Source organism: Dendrobates tinctorius, unplaced genomic scaffold (genome assembly GCF_039654945.1).
Source record: "Dendrobates tinctorius isolate UK_male_01 unplaced genomic scaffold, ASM3965494v1 ptg000090l, whole genome shotgun sequence".
NCBI classification, from domain to species: Eukaryota; Metazoa; Chordata; class Amphibia; order Anura; family Dendrobatidae; genus Dendrobates; species Dendrobates tinctorius.
The window spans coordinates 5,508,578-5,531,563 of record NW_027361758.1 but is presented as its reverse complement, the minus strand read 5'-3'; the positions used below and the strand labels follow the sequence as shown (position 1 = coordinate 5,531,563).

The window sequence follows — 22,986 nt, the reverse complement described above, 5'->3', positions numbered from 1 at the left end:
AAAATTGATAAAGCGGTTTTATTCTTCGGGTCAGTACGGTTACAGCGATACCTCATTTAGGTCATTTTTTTATCTTTTGTCGGTTTTTTGCAATGAAAACAATTTTATATAAAAAATAATTATTTTTGCATCGCTTTATTCTGCGAGCTATAACTTTTTTATTTTTTTGCGGATGACGCTGTATGGCGGCTTGTTTTTTGCGGGACAAGATGACGTTTTCAGCAGTACCATGGATATTTATATGCGTCTTTTTGATCGCGCGTTATTGCACTTTTTGTTCGGTGGTATGATAATAAATCATTATTTTTTGCTTCGTTTTTTATTTTTATTTTTTATGGGGTTCGCTAAAGGGGTTAACTAATGGGACAGTTTTATAGGGCGGGTCGCTACGGACGCGGCGATGCCAAATATGTGTACTTTTATTGTTTTTTTTATTATTTTCAAAAAATGAATTTATTGGGGAATTTTTTTTTTTGTTTTTACTAATTTATTTAGCGATTTTTTTTAAAATAATTTTTACACTTTTTTTTTTTATTTTTTTACTTTATTACATAGTCCCAGGTGGGACATCACTGTCCTGTGACAGATCGCTGATCTGTCACATCACAGATCACTGTGACAGATCAGCAATCTGTCAGGCAGTTCTGCAGACCTCCTCATGCCTGCGCTTTGCAGGCAGTGAGGAAGTCAGCTCCCTACAGGCCCCCGAAGGCCCCCGTCGCCATCTTGGATCCGGGGGCCTGTAGGGAACGAGACCCCCGCAGCAGCGCTGCACATTGCGCTGCCGTGGGGGGCTCAGGGAAGCACGGAGGGAGCCCCCTCCCTGCCGATGCTTCCCTTTAACCCCCGGTACACCGCGATCGTGTTTGATCGCGGTGTACAAGGGGTTAACGTGTCGGGGGCGGTCCGTGACCGCCCCTGAAACATTGTGCCGAGTGTCAGCTGTGATAATCAGCTGACACCCGGCCGCGATCAGCGGTGCTCACCACGTGGGCGCCGCTGATCGCATTAGACGTACTATCCCGTCCTTGAAAATTAAGTCCCAGGGCACATGGATGGGATAGTACGTCTAATGTCAGAAAGGGGTTAATATACGAGATTGGAGATGACAAGAATCCTCTCAAGTACGCCTTAAGGGCGTCCCAAAACAGATTAATATCTCGGGGTTCAGGATGTAATGAGACAAAACTATTTAGTTAATCCACAGTTCTATCATTAGATCCTTTTAGCTTTAGCCAGAATGGATTTAGCTTCCAGAATATAGTGTAGTTCAACTGACCCGAACTCAGTCTAAGAATAATCAGACTGTGATCTGAGATCCCTTTATTGCTATGTTTTATGTCGCCCACCCACACAGCTAAATTACTGGAGACAAATATGTAATGTATACGAGATAGTGTGCGTTTGGTAGACGAGTGACAAATGAACTGTGTTTTGCGGTGACGCATCCTCCACAGATCAAGCCAACCACTTCCCTCCATGATCAGCGCCAATTGAGGTGAAGACAAAGAGGGGGCTCCCTCAGAAACCCCACCATCCAATCTAATTCTGTCCAGGTCATTATCCATAACCAGGTTGAAGTCCCCCATACATATAACATGTGCATATGGGTAGTTGGAGCAAAACTCAACGCCATCTGAAGAATTGACACATTAGCTGGGAGAGGATTATAAATACACAGTATCACATATTCTCTAGAGTTTCCGTGCATGTACAAATATAAAACGACCTTCAGGATCTCTACGAGCCTCTCTGACCTCCTACCTGACATCTCTATGAATCAGTAGTGAAAAGCCCCTTGAGTAGCTAGTATGAAATGAATGAACAAACCATTGTACCCATGGCTTTAGTACATACCTAGCAGAATCTCTGGTTAAGTGTGTCTCCACTAGGGCTACAATATGAGGATGGTATCGTTTTAACTTGGGAAAATACCTTGACTCTTTTACGAGGGGGCCTGAGACCCCTCACGTTCCAGGTCATACATATGTCAGAACCCATGTCCCCTCATCTAGATATCGTATAAATGTTACCATCGGCTGAATTTATAGGCATCTTGTAACGATTCTTAGCAGTTGTATCTACATAATTAATAACAAACAGACCTAATACAAAAGAAAAAACAAAAAAAGAGTCCAAAAATAGAGATGCAAAGTCTTGTGCTTTATCGTGAGGTAGACAAGGGGATACCCTCACTGAAAACAGTGTCCGGTATTGTTGATTTGGACGCTAGTGAAAAGAGCTCCGATCTAGTAAGCAGTAGAAGAATTCCAAATGCCCACACTCATATCATGTCCTTTTCACGAGATCCCGGATGGGACCGTAGCCATTCAGATACCTCCGCCGGATCCGTAAAAAATACAGAAGAACCTTCATGGACAATTTGGAGACGAGCTGGGTAGATCATGGAGTAAAGAACATTCTTTCCTCGAAGCTGCTTCTTGATCTCCGTGAATTGTGCCCTCTGCTTTTGGAGTTCCATAGAAAAGTCAGAGAATATTGAAATTGTGGCGTTGTTAAATTTGATGGGACTTCTTTGCCGCGCCATAAGCAATATAGCATCCCTCTCCTTGCAATTAAGAAGTTTCGCCAGAAAGGGTCTAGGTGGAGTGCCCGGAGGAAGTGGTCTTGTAGGGACCCTATGAGCCCTACAAAGACCATTTTCTGGGGCCAAATTCTGGAGTATAGAGATGTGGGCATGTGGACGAGAATTTGTCTGAATAATAGTTTGGTATGTGATCAAGTCCTCAAATTAATTGTGAAATTGGGTAAAATGCGTTTCATTGATAAAAATATTTTGTTACCTGTCCAATAAAAATTTCTTTCTACCTACTGGGGCACTCTAAAAAAAAACCATTACCACAAAATTTGGTCTTATTCATGTCTAATAATGGGAAGTTGTGTGGTAGATTTCAAAACGGGGTGACACAAAGGCCTGGTTGGGATCGGGACTCACTACTTCTACGATGCTTCCAACAAACCCGGCATCTTTTTTTGGGGACGCTTTTTGGTGGGAGGGACAGGACGAATAAAATGTCGCTCCGATAGTCTCTGGACATCTTCTGACTCAAAGACTGCCTCCTGTGCTTGCATTGAATCAAATAGGAGACAATCGACAATGTTCTTGTGGCACTGAATAAATGGCGGTGCTCCTTGTGACCTTTTATAGAGCACTAAACTATTATAGGTAGCAATCTGAACTGGTTAGATTGCTACTTTTTTGTACCATTCCCTGGTCTTCCGCATTAACAGATACGGTTAAAGCACCTGGTCCGACAAGTCAACGCTTCCTATGTATTTATTATAGTCTGTGATGCAGACTGTTTTTTTGTCTCTGGTGGTGCCCCTGTCTCTGACCGTCACAGTGGTGTCCGCATGTAGCGTGGTCAACGTGTAGACGTACTTCTCGTCATTCCACTTCACGGCAAGAAGTTGGTCACTTGCTAGTATGATGCTCCCTTCTCCAAACATCTGTACACCAACTGTGATGGAAATCCCACTCTGTTTTACTGTACTGTCCCACAGGCCCCTGTATTTGCAGCGTGGAGGGATTTGTATAGGGGAATACTTGTGTAGTAGTTATCTGTGTACACGTGATACCCTTGATGGAGTAAGGGTGTCATTAGCTCCCAGACAACTTTACCTGGGATGCCAATTGTTTGGGGTCAGTTTGGAGGGCTAATTTGGTGGTTCCTACCTTCATAAATTATAAAGGCGGATGTGTAGCCTGTTGTGCTCTTGCACATTTTGTAGAGCTTAATGCCATATTTTGCTCTCTTGGAAAGGATGATTTGGCGGAACAACAAGACTGACCCTGTGACTCCTCAAGGACTCGTCGACTGCCACATCTTCCTCCGGGGTATAGGAATTAAGAAATCTTATAAGAGGGAAGTTAGAGGTCTCAATTTGAGCCGATCGTAGTTGGGGTCAGTTCTTGGGAGGGTTTGGACATTGTCACTAAAATGTAGGAATCTCGGTAGGGCTTCATAATGGCCTTGGGACATGACAGCTGCAAATACAGGGGTGCTGTGGAAAGATTTAGTTGCCCATTATGAGTGGATTGTGTTGTTTTGTTGTTTGTTTTTTTTACCAAATATATGTTCAGGGTAATGCTTACACTTTTTTATTTTTTTTATTTCGGGGACATTCTTGGGGTTCCCGGAACGAGAATGAAAGGATGTGTTTTTTGTGAAATATATTGACAGCATAAAAATTGTATTGGTGGGCAATCAGTTGTAGGACTTCAAGGGTAATGAACATTTGGCAAAAATCAAAGGGGGTAAAATTGGCTACATGAACTTTTATTCCAGGGGCTGCTAAAAAAAAGGGGTAATTTGTGGGGAAAAGTAACTGTTGTGATACCACAGTGGTGGGGGGACTGAGATACTCGGTCCTGCCTCTGATGCTTCAGCAGTGACAACCGACTCCGCTACCATCGGGCTGTGGGATCCCGTGGAGGAAGAGTCGTCATTACTGACTGAAAACGGCTCTGCTTCAGAGGCAGATTCTGTTTCACTGCCAGAGTAAAACAGACTGTTGGCTTGCTCTACGATAAATGTTCTGCAGACCATTGTTATTTTATATGCCTACCTAACAAAAAACTAAACTCTAATCTAACAATACTAGCCCTAAAGCTAATCTAACACTAGTGGGTAAAAAACTGGAGGAAACAAAATGTACATAACCAAACAAGGGGATGACAGAAGTGGGGGCGGTGATCAATGAGGTTTAGAGGGTAGACACGGAGGTAAAAATTAGATCTTTGTGAATTTTTCTTCTGACAGGGCAGCACATTGATGTAGTTTATCTTCTCTCCCAGAACAACTACTAGAAGAGAAAATAGAGGCACAGCCTAAGTGCAGCCATATTTACAAATATTGCCAGCTTTTGATTACTGTGATAGACCCCATCACAGTAATCAAAAGCCAGCAACCAATCAGAAAAATCCCAGCGGTTGCCAGTTGCAAGGAGGCAGATCTCTGCGGGCGCACTGAGCATGTACCGCCATTTACTTACATCAGAAGAAGGAGGGGGGCCGGGGGGATCACGGATTTGGTACTAAGATACCCGGGGAGATCGGGGACTCTATTTCTGTCTCTTCTGACATGTTGGGGGGGGATCGGGAACCCTATTTCTGTCTCCTCTGACATGTTGGATCATATCAGAGGAGAGAGGATCTACTTTATTTACCAGATCACATATTATTTTTCCGTGGTCACTGTTATTCATTGAATGACGGCGATCACATGCGTGATCAGGGGCCATAAAAAACCTGATCATGTTCTCGGGATTTCGTATATCAAGATGTGACTATTTGTGCACTTCAGACTACAATTGTTATCACAATAGCTGTATTAAAATATCTTTTTTTCACAGCCACAATATAGTGCAGCCCAAAAAAGACAAAAGATGTCTGGAAATGGCCAAGGGCAGTCATCAGAGGATGTGGATATCGCATCAGGTATGGGGACACCTGTTTAATCATTCACAGGAAAGAGAACTTCAGGGATTTCAGTTTGTCATAATTGTAAACCTAAAAAAGAAAAACTGTATATGTGAAATTGCTGCATTTCTATATTCACTTTTATAAAAATACCAAAACAACCTGAAATGGCAACACCACCTTATCACAATTTATACAGAATAAAAATATAAAAAAATTTAAAAAATGTTTTATATATATACCATATATACTTGTGTATAAGCCGACCCCCCTAATTTTGTCACAGAAAACTGGGAAAACTTATTGACTCAAGTATAAGCCTAGGGTGGGAAATGCAGCTGCTACTGGCAAATTTCAAAAATAAAAATAGATACTAATAAAAGTAAACTGGTGGCCCCATAAGATGCTCCATATAATAATGCTGCACAAAGGTTATTGGTGGCCCACAACATGCTCCATGTTAATATATATGCCCCATATAATAATGCTGCACAAAGGTTATTGGTGGCCCATAACATGCTCCATGTTAATATATATGCCCCATATAATGCTGCACAAAGGTTATTGGTCGCCCATAACATGGTCCATGTTAATATATATATGCTCCATATAATGCTGCTGGTTCTTCTGCTATTAAAAACAAAAAAAATGACATACTCACCTCTCATCAGCTGCCCGCTGTTTCTCAGCGTTGCCGGCTCTCTGCAGGACCCGGGAGACTGAGAGGTGAATATGGCATGGCTGGCTCACCCTCCCTCAGTTCTACTCACCCTCCCAGTGTCTGCATATCCTGCTCTGCTACATCTCAGTCCCTGCTGTCTGCATCTCCCTTCCTGTGTTCTTCCTGTGCGGTCACATGGTACCGCTCATTAAAGTTATGAATATGCGGCTCCACCCCTATGGGAAGAAGACAGGAAGGGAAATGCAGACAGCCGGGACTGAGATGATGTAGCAGAGCCGGATATACAGCCGGGAGGATGAGTATCATGTCTCCTGCTCCCCCTCCCTCGCTGGCTTTCAGGTGTATGACTCGTGTATAAGCCGAAAGGGTCTTTTTCAGCCCAAAGAAAGGGGCTGAAAAACTCGGCTTATACACGAGTATATACGGTGTGTGTGTGTGTGTGTATATATATATATATATATATATATGTGTGAGTGTGTATATTATATATATATATCTCAATAAAGAAAACATAAAAGTGATATATGGTAGCTAGATGGAAGAATGGTAGACCATTCGAGATTGAAGAGATAACAAAACAATCTGACCCGAATTTACAGTCAAAAAGGAAGACATAAAATATTAAAGTCAATAAAAATAATAAAGACCATTACAAGAGATATTATAATAATAAAATTACCTTTATTACAAAATATGGTAAATGGCAATAACAAACTTATGTGCCTGAACTTATATAAAATGACCATTAATAACTACTTTTATATATATATATAACAACGGACTAAAAAGATATACTGTATTTTCCGGCGTATAAGACGACTTTTTAACCCCTGAAAATCTGCTTAAAAGTCGGGGGGTCGTCTTATACGCCAGATGTCGTCTTATACGCCGAGTGCATATGGCGGGGGAGTGGTCCCGATGAAGAAGGGAGGGTGTAGGTGGTGTTATCATCCCCTTTTACCTCATTAAAAGGGGATGATAACTCCACTTACACCCTCCCTTCTTCATCGGGACCACTCCCCCGTCATATGAAGATTGCTCCGTACCCGGCATATAAGATGACACAATTGTATAAGAAGATCCCCCAACTTTTAAGAAGATTTACTATTTACTTTTAAGAAGATTTACTATTTTAACTGGAAAAGTTGGGGGGTCCTCTTATACGCCTGGTCGTCTTATACACCGGAAAATACGGTACATATAATAGATATAATAAACCACAGTGGCAAATAAGATCGATCCAGATGTAAAAACAGTCTAATTTATATGAGTTATCTCTGGAGAGGTAACTAAAATATGCCCACATACAGTACAGACCAAAAGTTTTGACACACCTTCTCATTCAAAGAGTTTTCTTTATTTTCATGACTATGAAAATTGTAGATTGTATTTTGGTTTTTATACTTAAATTTGTTTTATTTTTTACACTATATGTATAAAATACCCTTTTTATATATAATCTTGATTTCACAGATTAATTCTAATGAGCACTTTTTATATGAGTATATACAGTCAGTCCAAAAGTTTGGACACACCTTCTCATTCAAAGAGTTTTCTTTATTTTCATGACCATGAAAATTGTAGATTCACTCTGAAGGCATCAAAACTATGAATTAACACATGTGGAATTATATAATTAACAAAAACGTGTGAAACAACTGAAAATATGTCTTATATTCTAGGTTCTTCAAAGTAACCACCTTTTGCTTTGATTACTGCTTTGCACACTCTTGACATTCTCTTGATGAAGATTTTGTAGTCAAGGATACCGTATGACCTTAAGTGCCTTTTTTTTTCTATGTATTTCCCCCTGCGAGGAGATCCTTGTACTTCAATATGAATGTATCTCATGTTAAATGATGCTTTCATTTCAATAAAACTGTTGAAACTAAATTTAATGATCATATTGTCCAAAGATTCGTCCATGACACCAGACTCACTCACAATCCTCCTAACACGGAGTAATTGACTAAATGGAAGGGATTCAACCATTTTTCTTGGATGATGACTATCATAACAAAGTAGGTTATTTTTATCCGTGGACATCACATAAATCTCTCTCTATCCTCCTTCCTCTTAATCAAAATATCTAAAAACTGAATCTGTTATGATTGAGTCACTGTAGGAGGCAGACACAAAAATAGAAGCTACGTCCAGAAAACCAGAGAAGTTGGCAACTATCAGATTGCAGACCCCTGAACCTATCAACACAACTAGCAGTAGCCGTGGGGGGTTCCTACGGTGCCCTAGACCCCTCGATCACAGCCGGAGAGCTAAATAGCCTAAAGACAGAAAAGGAAATCTAAACTGCCCCAGAGCAGACCCCAAAGTAAAAGGCAGCCCCCAACATATAATGACGGTGAAGCAAGATGAAAAAACACTCACACAGATAGAAAGATAGGCTGAGCAAACGATGGGGCCCAAGCTAACTAAACAGAACAGGAAAGGAAGGTTGCTGTCTGCAATCTGCCAAAACCCTATCAAAGACATAAGCCAACCAGCTGATATGGAAAAAGACCCTGAAGCAGCTAGGCTTCAAAAACTAAATCAGCACTCAGGTATTTTCAGAAGACAGAGCTAAAGGAATTCAGCTTACCCCAGCAGGGAATGGCAGAAATCCAGAAAAACAAAGCAAAACAAAGTCAAAGCACAAATACAAAAAGCCGAGCAGAAAACTTAGCTTTAGAAGAGCAGGAATTCAGACTGGTCTCCAAGGATCCCACAGAGAAATCACCCGCAGGGCAGAAGGGCGTCGGCAGCCTTATATCCAGTCAGCAACTCCACTCAGCCAGTCATCATAATCAGGCTCAGGTGTTTGATAATCAGGCTCACTACCTTTCTTTACCAGAAGAGGGAGTTCCTCGGGCCTCAGTAGTGAAGGGGAAAATGAACTCACAACAGTACCTCCCCCTTGAGGAGGGGTCACCGAACCCTCAACCACGCCACCAGGGCGATCAGGGTGAGCCCGATGAAAGGCACGCCCCAATCTTTTGGCATGAATATCAGAGGCAGAGACCCAGGAATTATCCTCCTGACCATAACCCTTCCACTTAACCAAATACTGGAGTCTCCGTCTAGCCAGATGGGAATCCAGTACTTTCTCTACCTCATATTCCATGTTACCTTCAACCAATACAGGGTCTGGAGGTGCCACCCCCGGAACAACAGGTTCAACAAACCTTTTCAACAAAGATTTATGGAACACATTATGGATTTTAAATGTGACAGGAAGAGCCAAACAAAAAGAGACTGGATTAATAATCTCCAAAATCTTGTAAGGTCCAATAAATCTAGGCTTAAACTTAGGAGAAGCCACCTTCATAGCAATATTTTTTGATGATAACCACACCATATCACCAACCTTAAACTGGGGACCAATGGTCCTATGTCGGTTGGAAAACCGCTGGGCCTTTTCCTGGGAGAGAGATAACTTATCCACCACCTGGTCCCAGATCTGGTGCATTCTCTCCACCACAGTGTCAACACCTGGGCAGGCAGAGGGCTCCACCTGCCCTGAAGAAAATCGAGGATAAAGCCCAAAGTTACAAAAAAAAGGTGACATCAAAGTGGCAGAACTAGCTCTATTATTGAAAGCAAATTCGGCCAAGGGCAAAAATGAAACCCAATCATCCTGATCAGCGGAAATAAAACATCTCAAATACGACTCCAAGGTCTAGTTTGTTCTCTCTGTCTGCCCATTGGTCTGAGGGTGAAAAGCAGAGGAGAAGGACAACTGAATTCCCAGCTTGGAACAGAAAGTTCTCCAAAATCTAGACACAAACTGAACTCCTCTGTCAGATACAATGTTCTCAGGAATCCCGTGCAAGCGAACCACCTGTTGCAAAAACAGGGGCACCAACTCAGAGGAAGACGGCAACTTAGGGAGTGGTATAAGATGAACCATCTTAGAGAACCTATCACAAATCACCCAAATAACAGTCATCCTTTGAGAGAAAGGCATATCAGAGATGAAATCCATTGAAATATGGGTCCATGGCCTCTTGGGGACAGGCAAAGGCATCAACAACCCACTAGAGCGAGAACACGATTTAGACCGGGAGCACGTCCCACAGGACTGCACAAAATTCCTGACATCACGAGACAAGGAGGGCCACCAAAAAGACCGACTCACCAGATCTCTAGTACCAAAAATACCTGGATGACCAGCCAAAGCAGAGCAATGAACTTCAGACATCACTCTCTTCTTCCACTGGTCAGGAACATACAGCTTTCCACTGGGACAACGCTCAGGTTTGTCCTCCTGGAACTCTTCCAGAGCACGTCTCAAATCGGGCGAGATGGCAGAAAGAACTACCCCTTCGCCTAAGATGGTAGCAGGCTTGGTCACCACAGGAGAATCAGCAAAGAAGCTCCTAGAGAGGGCGTCTGCCTTGACATTCTTAGTTCCAGGAAGGAAAGAAACCACAAAATCAAAACGTGTAAAAAACAAGGCCCACCTAGCCTGTCTAGGGTTCAAGCGCTTAGCCGACTCTAGGTAAATCAAATTCTTGTGGTCAGTGAGGACCACGTCTTGATGCTTAGCTCCCTCCAACCAATGTCTCCACTCCTCAAATGCCCATTTCATGGCCAACAGTTCCCGATTCCCCACATCATAGTTACGTTCAGATGGAGAGAACTTTCGGGAAAAGAAAGCACAGGGATTCATTTTAGATGTTACAGGATCCTTTTGGGACAAAACAGCTCCTGCACCAATCTCAGAAGCATCCACCTCTACCTGGAACGGAAGTGAGACATCAGGTTGCCGCAAAACCGGGGCGGAGGTGAATCTTCGCTTCAGCTCCTGAAAGGAAGAAACAGCCTCCGGAGACCAATTTAACACATCAGCACCCTTCTTAGTCAAATCAGTCAATGGCTTGGCAATACTAGAAAATTTTGCTATAAATTTCCGATAAAAATTAGCAAAACCCAAAAACTTCTGGAGGGCCTTCAAAGAAGTGGGCTGAACCCAATCGTAAATGGCCTGTACCTTGGCCGGGTCCATTTCAATAGTTGACGGAGAAAAAAGAAATCCCAAAAAAGAAATCCTCTGTACTCCAAAAAGGCATTTAGATTCTTTGACATACAGGGAATTCTCCCTCAAGATCCAGAACACAGTCCGAATATGTTCCACATGAGAATTCCAATCCTTGGAGAAGATCAAAATATCATCAAGATAGATAATCAAAAATTTATCGACAAAATCTCGGAAAATATCGTTCATGAAGCACTGGAAGACAGAAGGGGCATTAGTGAGCCCAAAAGGCATCACCAGGTACTCAAAATGTCCCTCCGGAGTATTAAACGCCATCTTCCGTTCATCCCCATGCTTAATGCGAATAAGATTATACGCCCCCCTGAGGTCAAGCTTGGTAAACCAGCAAGCACCTTTAACTCTAGAGAATAGATCAGAAATCAGGGGTAATGGATACTGATATTTAACAGTAATTTTGTTGAGGGATCGATAGTCAATACAAGGCCTTAATGAACCATCCTTTTTGGCTACAAAAAAAAACCCAGCACCTAAGGGTGACGAGGATGGTCTAATATGACCCTTCTCCAACGCCTCCTTAATATAGGATCGCATAGCCTCGTGCTCGGGTACAGATAAATTGAAGAGCCAACCCATGGGAAATTTACACCCCGGGCTCAGTTCAATTGCACAGTCATAACTCCTATGAGGAGGCAGAGACACAGACTCATTCTCACTAAATACATCATAAAAATCCGCCAAATAATCAGGAACATCATGCGACTGAGGAGAGGTGGAAAACACCGGAGCCTCACTAAAGGCACACCAACAACCCCAACTCACCACAGACACAGATTTCCAATCCAAAACTGGATTATGAATTTGTAACCAAGGAAACCCCAGAACAATAGTATCATGCAGATTATGCAACACCAAAAATCTGCAATTTTCTTGATGGTCTGGGGTGACCCGCATTACCACCTGGGTCCAAAACTGAGGTTTATTTTTAGCCAAAGGAGTAGCATCAATCCCCCTCAAAGGGATAGGCGTCTGCAGAGGTGTCATCGGAAATCCACAACGTTTAGCAAAATCCAAGTCCACTAGGTTTAGGGCTGCTCCCGAATCCACAAAAGCCTTGGCGGAAAATGTGGACAGGGAGCAGATCAGCGTAATAGCCAGAAGAAACTTAGGTTGAACACCACCAACAGAAAACGTGTGTGCAAAGCGTTTCTCTCGTTTAGGACAGACAGAAATAATATGCGAGGCATCTCCACAGAAAAAACACAACTTATTACGCCTTCTGAACTCCTGACGCTGCTCTCTGGACAAAACTCTATCACATTGCATAGGTTCAGACATTTGTTCAACAGGTGGCAACACCTCTCGTGCAGCTTTGCGTTCGCGCAAACGCCGATCAACCTGAATGGCTAATGACATAGAATCGTCAACACCAGAGGGACCAGGAAATCCCACCATAGTATCTTTTACGGCTTCTGACAACCTCTTCCGAAAGAGAGCAGCCAAGGCATTATCATTCCAGGTAGTAAGTACTGCCCACTTTCGGAATTTTTGATAGTACAATTCTGCAGAATCTTGACCCTGGTTCAATGCCAGCAGGGTCTTTTCAGCCTGATCAATGGCATTAGGTTCGTCATACAACAACCCCAAGGCCTGAAAAAATGCGTTCACATTAGTCAGAATAGGATCATCTGGTTTCAAAGAAAACGCCCAATCCTGGGGATCGCCACGCAGCAAAGAGATGACAATTTTAACCTGCTGCGCGGAGCTCCCTGAAGAGTTAGGCTTCAAGGCAAAAAATAATTTACAATTATTTTTGAAATTCAAAAATTTAGACCGTTCCCCAAAAAATACATCAGGTGTAGGAATCTTTGGTTCAGCAGCATGTGAATGAGCAAGGTAGGCGGAAATTCCCCGCACTTCCGCAGCGAGCTGCTCCACACGATCAGACAATTGCTTTATCTCCATTGAGAGAAAAAAAAATTCCCCCTACGGCCACAGAGATATAGAGGAAAAAATATACACACCTTTTTTTTTTTTTTTTTCACAATTCTTTCCTGCTATTGAGTACCCTAGGATCTGCGGTATGGCGGGTGATTCTGTTATGATTGAGTCACCGTAGGAGGCAGACACAAAAATAGAAGCTACGTCCAGAAAACCAGAGAAGTTGGCAACTATCAGATTGCAGACCCCTGAACCTATCAACACAACTAGCAGTAGCCGTGGGGGGTTCCTATGGTGCCCTAGACCCCTCGATCACAGCCGGAGAGCGAAATAGCCTAAAGACAGAAAAGGAAATCTAAACTGCCCCAGAGCAGACCCCAAAGTAAAAGGCAGCCCCCAACATATAATGACGGTGAAGCAAGATGAAAAAACACTCACACAGATAGAAAGATAGGCTGGGCAAACGATGGGGCCCAAGCTAACTAAACAGAACAGGAAGGGAAGGTTGCTGTCTGCAATCTGCCAAAACCCTATCAAAGACATAAGCCAACAAGCTGATATGGAAAAAGACCCTGAAGCAGCTAGGCTTCAAAGACTAAATCAGCACTCAGGTATTTTCAGAAGACAGAGCTAAAGGAATTCAGCTCACCCCAGCAGGGAATGGCAGAAATCCAGAAAAACAAAGCAAAACAAAGTCAAAGCACAAATGCAAAAAGCCGAGCAGAAAACTTAGCTTTAGAAGAGCAGGAATTCAGACTGGTCTCCAAGGATCCCACAGAGAAATCACCCGAAGGGCAGAAAGGCGTCGGCAGCCTTTTATCCAGTCAGCAACTCCACTCAGCCAGTCATCATCATCAGGCTCAGGTGTTTGATAATCAGGCTCACTACCTTTCTTTACCAGAAGAGGGAGTTCCTCGGGCCTCAGTAGTGAAGGGGAAAAAACTCACAACATGAATCTCCGTCTCTGAGTATACCATAGTGAATTTTATGCAAATAAAGTCTGTGGAGCCTCATTTAAGAGTCTCAAACACGGGACTAGCCAGATCTTCCTCCAGGGAAGGACCCAGCCAAGGGGTGGCTGCTTTCGGAAACCACAATTACCACCATATTAAGTGGCCCTTGAAGTCAATATCCAGCTCTTTGCGAGTTTACAGATATGACAAGGAAAATATCAAGGCCAGGTATCCATCCACAGACAGCTGTTTCGGGGTGTTGCCCCTCATCAGTGTGGAGTAGGATTCTGGCTAGGTGGGGGCAATGCCTAGTAGACCAACATCACAAAACAATCACTGACCTCAGGGAGACCAGTCAAAGGAAACACTGTGGCAGCCGGCAAAGGCGCTCAATCAGTGAAATCCTAGGTGCATTGCTCCCTGGGAAATACGAATATGCAAATAAAGTCCATGGAGCCTCATGTAAGAGTCTCAAACACGAGACTAGCCAGATCTTCCTCCAGGGAAGGACCCAGCCAAGGGGTGGCTCCTTTCGGAAACCACCATTACCACCATATTAAGTGGCCCTTTAAGTCAATATCCAGCTCTTTACGAGTTTACAGATATGACAAGGGAAATACCAAGGCCAGGTATCCATCCACAGACAGTGAGGTCAGTGATTGCTTTGTGATAGTGAATTTTATGTCATCATTAACCCCTTCACGACCTTTGACGCCACGTAGGCGTCATGAAAAGTCGTGCCAGAACGACCCATGACGCCTATGTGGCGTCATAACTTTAAAGCCCCCCTGCGGGTTGGGTGACCTGGGTCACTGAAAGGTCACCCGACCCGCAGATACAGGGGGCTTTGTTCTTCGCCACAGGGGGCGTGGCTTCACCCCCACGTGGCTACGATCACTCTGATTGGCTGTTAAAAGTGAAACAGCCAATCAGAGCGATAGTAATATTTCATCAATGAAAATTGATGAAATATTACAATCCAGCCATGGCCGATGCTGCTGTAGCATCGGACATGGCTGGAGACACCGATTCCACCCCCCACCGGCGATCGCCCCCTCCGCAACTGAATGACAGCGGCGATCTGCCGCCGCTGTCATCATCTGCCCCCTCCCATTCCCTCTGCTCCCCGCCAGCTTCCGATAACCCTCTCACCTCCCCCGGCACCTTTTAAGTCCCCCTGTCGCTCCCGGTGTCCGGCGGGTCCGGTTCATGGGCGCCGCCATTTTGAAAATGGCGGGCGCATGCGCAGTGCGCCCGCCAAATCTGCCGGCTGCAGATTCCATTCTTTCATTTTGATCACTCTCACAGTGATCAAAATGAAAGAAAAAGTAAATAAACCCCCCGATTATCACCCCCATAGGTAGGCACAACTAATAAAGTAAAGAAAATATTTTTATTTTTATTTTTCCATTAGGGTTAGGGTTAGGGTTGAAAAGACGGTTAGGGTTGAAAAGAGGGTTAGGGTTGAAAAGAGGGTTAGGGTTGGAAAGAGGGTTAGGGTTGGAAAGAGGGTTAGGGTTGGAAAGAGGGTTAGGGTTGGAAAGAGGGTTAGGGTTAGGATTGGAAAGAGGGTTAGGGTTGGAAAGAGGGTTAGGGTTGGAAAGAGGGTTAGGGTTGGAATTAGGGTTGGAATTAGGGTTAGGGTTGGAATTAGGGTTAGAATTAGGGTTAGGGTTGGAATTAGGGTTAGCGTTGGAATTAGGGTTAGGCTTGTGGTTAGGGATGTGTTGGGGTTAGGGTTGGATTCCACTGTTTAGGCACATCAGGGGGTCTCCAAATGCGACATGGTGCAACCATTGATTCCAGCCAATTTTGCGTTCAAAAAGTCAAACGGTGCACCCTCCCTTCCAAGCCCTGACATGTGCCCAAACAGTGGTTTACCCCAACATATGGGGTATCAGCCTACTCAGGAAAAATTGCACAACAACTTTTGGGGACTAATTTCCCGTGTTACCCTTGGGAAAATAAAAAATTGGGGGCTAAAAAATTATTTTTGTGGAAAAAAATGATTTTTTCATTTTCACGTCTCTGCATTATAAACTTCTGTGAAGCACTTGGGGGTTCAAAGTGCTCACAACACATCTTACATACGTTCCTTGGAAGGTCTAGTTTCCAAAATGGGGTCACTTGTGGGGGGTTTCCACTGTTTAGGCACATCAGGGGCTCTGCAAACGTAATTACAACCGCAGACTATTCCATCAAAGTCTGCATTTCAAAACGTCACTACTTCCATTCCGAGCCCTGACGTGTGCCCAAACAATGGTTCCCCCCCACATATGGGGTACCAGCGTACTCAGGACAAACTGGACAACAACTTTAGGGGTCCAATTTCTCCTGTTACCCTTGTGAAAATAAAAAATTGCGAGCTAAAAAATCATTTTTTGAGGGAAAAAAAAGTATTTTTTATTTTCATGGCTCTGCGTTATCTTCTGTGAAGCACTTGGGGGTTCAGTGTGCTCACCACACATCTAGGCAACTTCCTTATGGGGTCTAGTTTCCAAAATGGGGTCACTTGTAGGGGGTTTCCACAGTTTAGGTACATCAAGGGCTCTGCAAATGTAACATGATGCCCGCAGACCATGCCATCAAAGTAAGCATTTCAAAATGTCACTACTTCTCTTCCGAGCCCTGACGTGTGCCCAAACAGTGGTTCCGCCCCACATATGGGGTACCAGCGTACTCAGGACAAACTGTACAACAACTTTTGGGGTCCAATTCATCCTGTTACTGTTGTAAAAAAAATTGCGGGCTAAAAATCTTTTTTTTTTTGAGGGGAAAAAAATGATTTTTTATTTTCACGGCTCTGCGTTATAAACTTCTGTGAAGCACTTGGGGGTTCAAGGTGCTCACCACACATCTAGATAAGTTCCTTGGGGGGTCTAGTTTCCAAAATGAGGTCACATGCCGGGGGTTTCTACTGTTTAGGCACACAGGGGTTCTGCAAATGTAACATGACACCCTCAGACCATGCCATCAAAGTCAGCATTTCAAAATGTCACTACCTCCCTGCTGAGCCCCGACGTGTGCCCAAACAGTGGTCCCCCCCACATATGGGGTACCAGTGTACTCAGGACTAACTGTACAACAACTTTTGGGGTCCAATTTATCCTGGTACCCCTGTGAAAATAAAAAATTGCTGACTAAAAATATTTTTTTTAAGAAAAAAAAAATATTTTTTATTTTCACGGCTCTGCGTTATAAACTTCTGTGAAGCACCTGGGGGTTCAAAGTGCTCACAATGCATCTAGATAAGTTCCTTAGGGGGACTAGTTTCCATACTGGGGTCATTTGTGGGGGAGCTCCAAAGTTTAGGCACACAGGGGCTCTCCAAACACGACATGGTGTCCGCTAACGATTGGAGCTAATTTTCATTTCAAAAAGTCAAATGGCACTCCTTCCCTTCTGAGCCCTGCCGTGCGCCCAAACAGTGGTTCCCCCCCACATATGGGGTACCAGCGTACTCAGGACAAACTGGACAACAACTTTTGTGGTCCAATTTCTCCTGTCACCCTTGTGAAAATAAAAAATAGCGTGCTAAAAAATCTTTTTTGAGGAAAAAAAAATGATTTTTTATTTTCACTGCTCTACGTTATAAACTTTTGTGAAGCACTTGGGGGTTCAAAGTGCTCCCTACACATCTAGATAAGTTCCTTAAGGGGTCTAGTTTCCAAAATGGTGTCACTTGTGGGGGAGCTCCAGTGTTTAGGTACACAGGGGCTCTCCAAACGCGACATGGTGTCCGATAACGATTGGAGCGAATTTTCCATTCAAAAAGTCAAATAGCGCTCCTTCACTTACGGACCCTGCCGTGCTCCCAAAGAGTGGTCTATGAGCACATATAAGGTATCTGTGCACTCAGGAGAAATTGCCCAACACATTTTAGGATCCATTTTATCCTGTTGCCCATGTGAAAATGAAAAAACTGAGACCAAAAGAAAATTTTTGTGAAAAAAAAGTACTTTTTTTTTTACCGATCAATTTCTGAAGCACCTGGGGGGTTCAAAATGATCACTATGCATGTAGATAAGTTCCTTGGGGGGTCTAGTTTCCAAAATGGGGTCACTTGTGGGGAAGCTCCAGTGCTTAGGCGCACAGCGACTCTCCAAACGCGACATGGCAAGCGCTAAATATTCCAGCATATTTTCCATTCAAAAAGTCAAATGTGCTCCTTCCCTTCCGAGCCCTGCCGTGCGCCCAAACAGTGGTTTATGACCACATATGAGGTATCAGTGTACTCAGGAGAAATTGCCCAACAAATTTTAGGATCCATTTTATCCTGTAGCCCATGTGAAAATGAAAAAAATTAATGATAAAAGAAAATTTGTGGTGCAAAAAATAAAATGTCCATTTTTTCCTTCCACGTTGCTTTAGTTCCTGTGAAGCACCTGAAGGGTTAATAATCTCCTAGAATGTAGTTTTGAGTAGCTTGAGGGGTGCAGTTTTTAGAATGGTGTCACTCTTGGGTATTTTCTGCCATATAGACCCCTCAAAGTGACTTCAAATGTGAAAGGTCCCTAAAAAAAATGGCTTTGTAAATATTGTTGTAAAAATGAGAAATCGCTGGTCAACTTTTAACCCTTATAACTTCCTAACAAAAAAAAAATTGTTTCCACAATTGTGCTGATGTAAAGTAGACATGTGGGAAATGTTATTTAGTAACTATTTTGTGTCACATCACTCTCTGGTTTAACAGAATAAAAATTAAAAATTTGAAAATTGTGAAATTTTCAAAATTTTCGCGAAATTTCTGTTTTTTTCACAAATAAACGCAAAAATTATCGACCTAAGTTTACCACTAACATGAAGCCCAATATGTCACGAAAAAACAATCTCAGAATCGCTAAGATGCGTGGAAGCGTTCCAGAGTTATTACCTCATAAAGGGACACTGGTCAGAATTGCAAAAAATGGCCAGGTCATTAAGGTCAAAATAGGCTGGGTCATGAAGGGGTTAATGGAGTTCAAAAATCCATAAAAAGTCTCCAATTCCACCATTGTGCCAGTCCAAAGAAGGAGGACATCATCTATATATCTCCACCACCCGAGCACATGATGGGTGGGACACATAGATGAAGTCCTCCTCCATGGCCGCCATGACCAGATTCGCATAAGCGGGCGCCATGTTGGCAGCCATGGTGGTCCCTCTCAATTGGATGTAATAATCATCCTCAAATAAAAAATAATTATTGCACAATAGCAATTCCAATAGATTCAATAAAAGATTTCTTTGTTCCAATGTGAACTCAGTATTTTTCAAGACCCTATCCACTGACTTAAGGCCTTATTCATGACTAATTGACGTGTACAAGGAAACCACATCACAACATACAAGAATCATTTCCTTCTTCAATTGCAACTCACCCAATTTGCACAAGATATCTGTTGTATCCAATATAAAAGATTTAGTATGATGGCTCAGAGGGCTTAATTTTTTTTCCAAAAATATCCCAATATGATTAAAAATAGAGCCCCTGCCCAACACTATTGGGCATCCAGGCGGATTTACAAAGGATTTATGAATTTTAGGCAATATATATATAATTGGAGTGATCGGATTATCAACCAACATATATTTATATAAATCCTCATCAATTAATTTATCACAAAGAGCTTTATTCAAAATATTTTTAATCTTACTCATAATCTGAAATTTAGGGTCATTATCCAACTTACTATAGACTTCAACGTCCATTGTTTAGGAGAGGTTGGGTGTGGGGCCTTTAGCGAGGTTCACCACTTTCCTCCCTTATTAGGTGTAGGTTACCTATCCCAGCTAATGGGAGGTGTCCCTATTACCTATGGATGAATCCGTTCACCGTGAGTCCCTATTGCTATAAGCTATAAAGATGGCATTACATTCACTCTTTTTTTATTTTCATTTTTACTTTATTATTTATTTAATTTGTTATATCTAAAGAGAAGCACCTATACATCTTAATTATGATTAATGGCGTTAGTTTTCACTCAGCAAAATGATGTTCATAGATTTGCGCTGTATGTTTTCCCCCATTAAAGATGCCGCCGGCACCGACAATATGCCATTGCGCATGAGCGGTATTGAGCTTGTGTTCATGCTGGACTTCCGGTCCTGTGCATTGTGTAATGTGAGACGCCGATACATGGCGCGATTACAATGATTTCTATGGGGTGAGTCATGTTCATTCATATATTAACACAGCTGCCGCTGATTGATTATTATCATCATAAATTGATGTATTTTAAGCAAAGATCAACATCTTTTTGTTTATGGATGCACTTTTGCACACTGCACTATAAATTCACTTTTTAATGGTTATTCATGATTTGTAAAATTGTGATTTGTACAGTGTTTATCATGTAATTGTTTGTAAATACCTGTATAATTGGTGAGCTTTAAATACAGTAGCATTCACTTTGCACTATTGCACTGCTTGAAAAAGGTCCACAATTCCTAGGACCGAAACGTCGCTGTATGGGCAACTAGCCTGATGGTCTAATAAATAACACTTTATCTGGAATCACTTTGGTGTGCTGCTTTCATCTTGAGGACTATTTTTGAGGTTTGGTATATGCCTGGAAGGCTTGCACCCGCATTGTTTGTTCATTTTTTGGGCTGCTTTTCCCTTTTTCTACACACATATAACTGCTGATGGATTCCCTTTAACCTCTTTCAAACGTCAGGCGTAAGCGTAATAGTACGCCAACGTCTGACTCCCTCTCTTTGATGTGGGCTACGGCGGTGAGTCCACATCTTTCCTGGGACATGTCGGCTGTTTTGAACAGCTGACATGTGCCCGGAATAGCTGCGGGTGGAATCGCAATCCACCCATTACTGACCCACTGCCAAACCGGTCATGCTGAAGGATGTTGCAGGCAGCAGATTGCTCTCCACGGCATCTCCAGACTCTGTCACATGTGGTCAGTGTGAACCTACTTTCATATGTGAAGAGCACAGGGCGCCAGTTGTGAATTTGCCAATCCTGGTGTTCTGTGGCAAATGCCAAGTGTCCTGCACAGTGTTGGGCTGTGAACACAACCCCTATCTGTAGACGTCGGGCACTCAGACCATCCTCATGGAGTCGGTTTCTAACCGTTTGTGCAGACACATGCACATTTGTGGCCTGCTTGGAGGTCATTTTGCAGGGCGCTGGCAGTGCCTCCCCTGTTCCTCCTTGCACAAAGGCTGAGGTAGCGGTCCTGCTGCTGGGTTGTTGCCCTCCTACGGCCCCCTCCACGTCTCCTGGTGTACTGGCCTGTCTTCTGAGCACCTCCAGCCTCTGGACACTACGCTGACAGACACAGCAAACCTTCTTGCCACATTTCGTATTGATATGCAATCCTGGATGAGCTGCACTACCTGAGCTACTTGTGTGGGTTGTAGAGTCCGTCTCATGCTACCACGAGTGTGAAAGCACAACCAACATTCAAAAGTGACCAAAACATCAGCCAGAAAGCATTGGTACTGAGATGTGGTCTGTGGTCACCACCTGCTGAACCACTCCTTTATTGAGGGTGTCTTGATAATTGCCAATAATTTCCATCTGTTGTGTATTCCATTTGCACAACAGCATGTGAAATTGATTATCAATCAGTGTTGCTTCCTAAGTGGACAGTTTGATTTCACAGAAGTTTGATTTACTTGGAGGTATATTCTGTTTAAGTGTTTCCTTTATTTTTTTGAGCAGCGTAGTTTACATTATTAATGTATGTAGAATCTGTGACTTAATTACTTTGCACATTTATGCTCATACACAGATTTTTTTTTTTTTTGCAGATCAATCTTACTGCTTTCCTTCCCAAAGGTTTAAGTTTCAGTCACCTCTTTCCCCTGGCTCGCCATATAATACTCCACCTTCACTCTCTCGTGGAACTCCTCCTCCAACACCTACAAATTTTATACCCCCACCTCCACCAACACCAACTCCTCCACCCTTACCAAAAGGAACACCTCCACCCACTCCTCCCTGTAGAAGCTTCCCTCTGCTTCCTTCAGGAGATGGTTTTCCTTTGCAAGCAAAGGTGGTGAATTACATGGATGAAGACACTTTGACTTTGGAGGAAGAAGAACAACGTTCAATCTGGGCGGCTCTGGAAAATGCAGAGAGCACACACAGTGAATCAGATGTTCATACACAATTAAATGGTAATTCTGTTTCCTCTTCTCCAAGCAGGTTTGAAAGTGACAGTGTCACAGAAGAGAAAATTGCATGCCACAATATTAAAGAATTGAATTCTGTTCTCCCCACAGAATCCATTTTAGAAGAATCTAATGAAAATGTTCCTCTGACAACAGAAGAAGAATCCTTTAATAAAGATCCCAACGAAGATGCTCCGATTCAGGAGATGGTTGTTACGGAACCCATTGACAAAACTAATGAGGAAAAGACATGTGCGGCAAAAGATGTTATCGAAGAGGCTGCATATGTTGACCCTTCTTTTACCAGCACTAGACTTCCAGATAGGAGTAAGTTTGCAGAAAGTATTACACCAAATGAATTTAAGAACATGTCTGAGTCAACTGGTACTTACCGTCATCTTAGAGATGTCCTGAAAAATTCCCCACGAAGCCAGCAAAAAAATAAACAGGGGATGTAACACAATTCATAGATGGGGACTATGTTTTGTTTTTTGTAGTTGAAAATGTTATCGTTAAACAGCATTCATATACATGTACAGCAATTTATATAAACAAGAAGGTATAAATGTGTTTTTATTGACTCGATTACTGAGGAGTATTAAGAAAACCACCACCAGTTGGCTGGTTATTTTCAGGTGTTTTGTCAGCAAAGTTAAAAGCTAAAAAAAAGTCTCGTACAAAAGGGTATGAAAGTCATGGTTCATTTTATTCTGATTTTTTTCTCCTTAAGAAAAGTCATATAGACTTGCTGTTTCAAAATTCAAATTGTTCATTATTTTGGCAATCTTTTTAAAACATTATTTTTCTTCATTTTTCGCCGAGTTTGTTACTGTCTAATGTTTTGAGATTTTTTTTTAAGGCT

General features: G+C 42.7%; 1 protein-coding gene across 1 annotated transcript in view; it reads left to right on the top strand.

The window, feature by feature from the left end:
• Positions 1–22,694, top strand: part of LOC141098343 (zinc finger CCHC domain-containing protein 8-like) — a 236,587-nt gene extending 213,893 nt beyond the window's left edge. Inside the window, exons 13-14 of the mRNA XM_073586030.1 lie at positions 5,377–5,461; positions 21,762–22,694. Of these exons, the coding sequence (XP_073442131.1) occupies positions 5,377–5,461; positions 21,762–22,582 (906 nt within the window). The 3' untranslated portion in view covers positions 22,583–22,694. The remainder of the gene's footprint in view (positions 1–5,376; positions 5,462–21,761) is intronic.
• Positions 22,695–22,986: the final 292 nt, after the last annotated feature.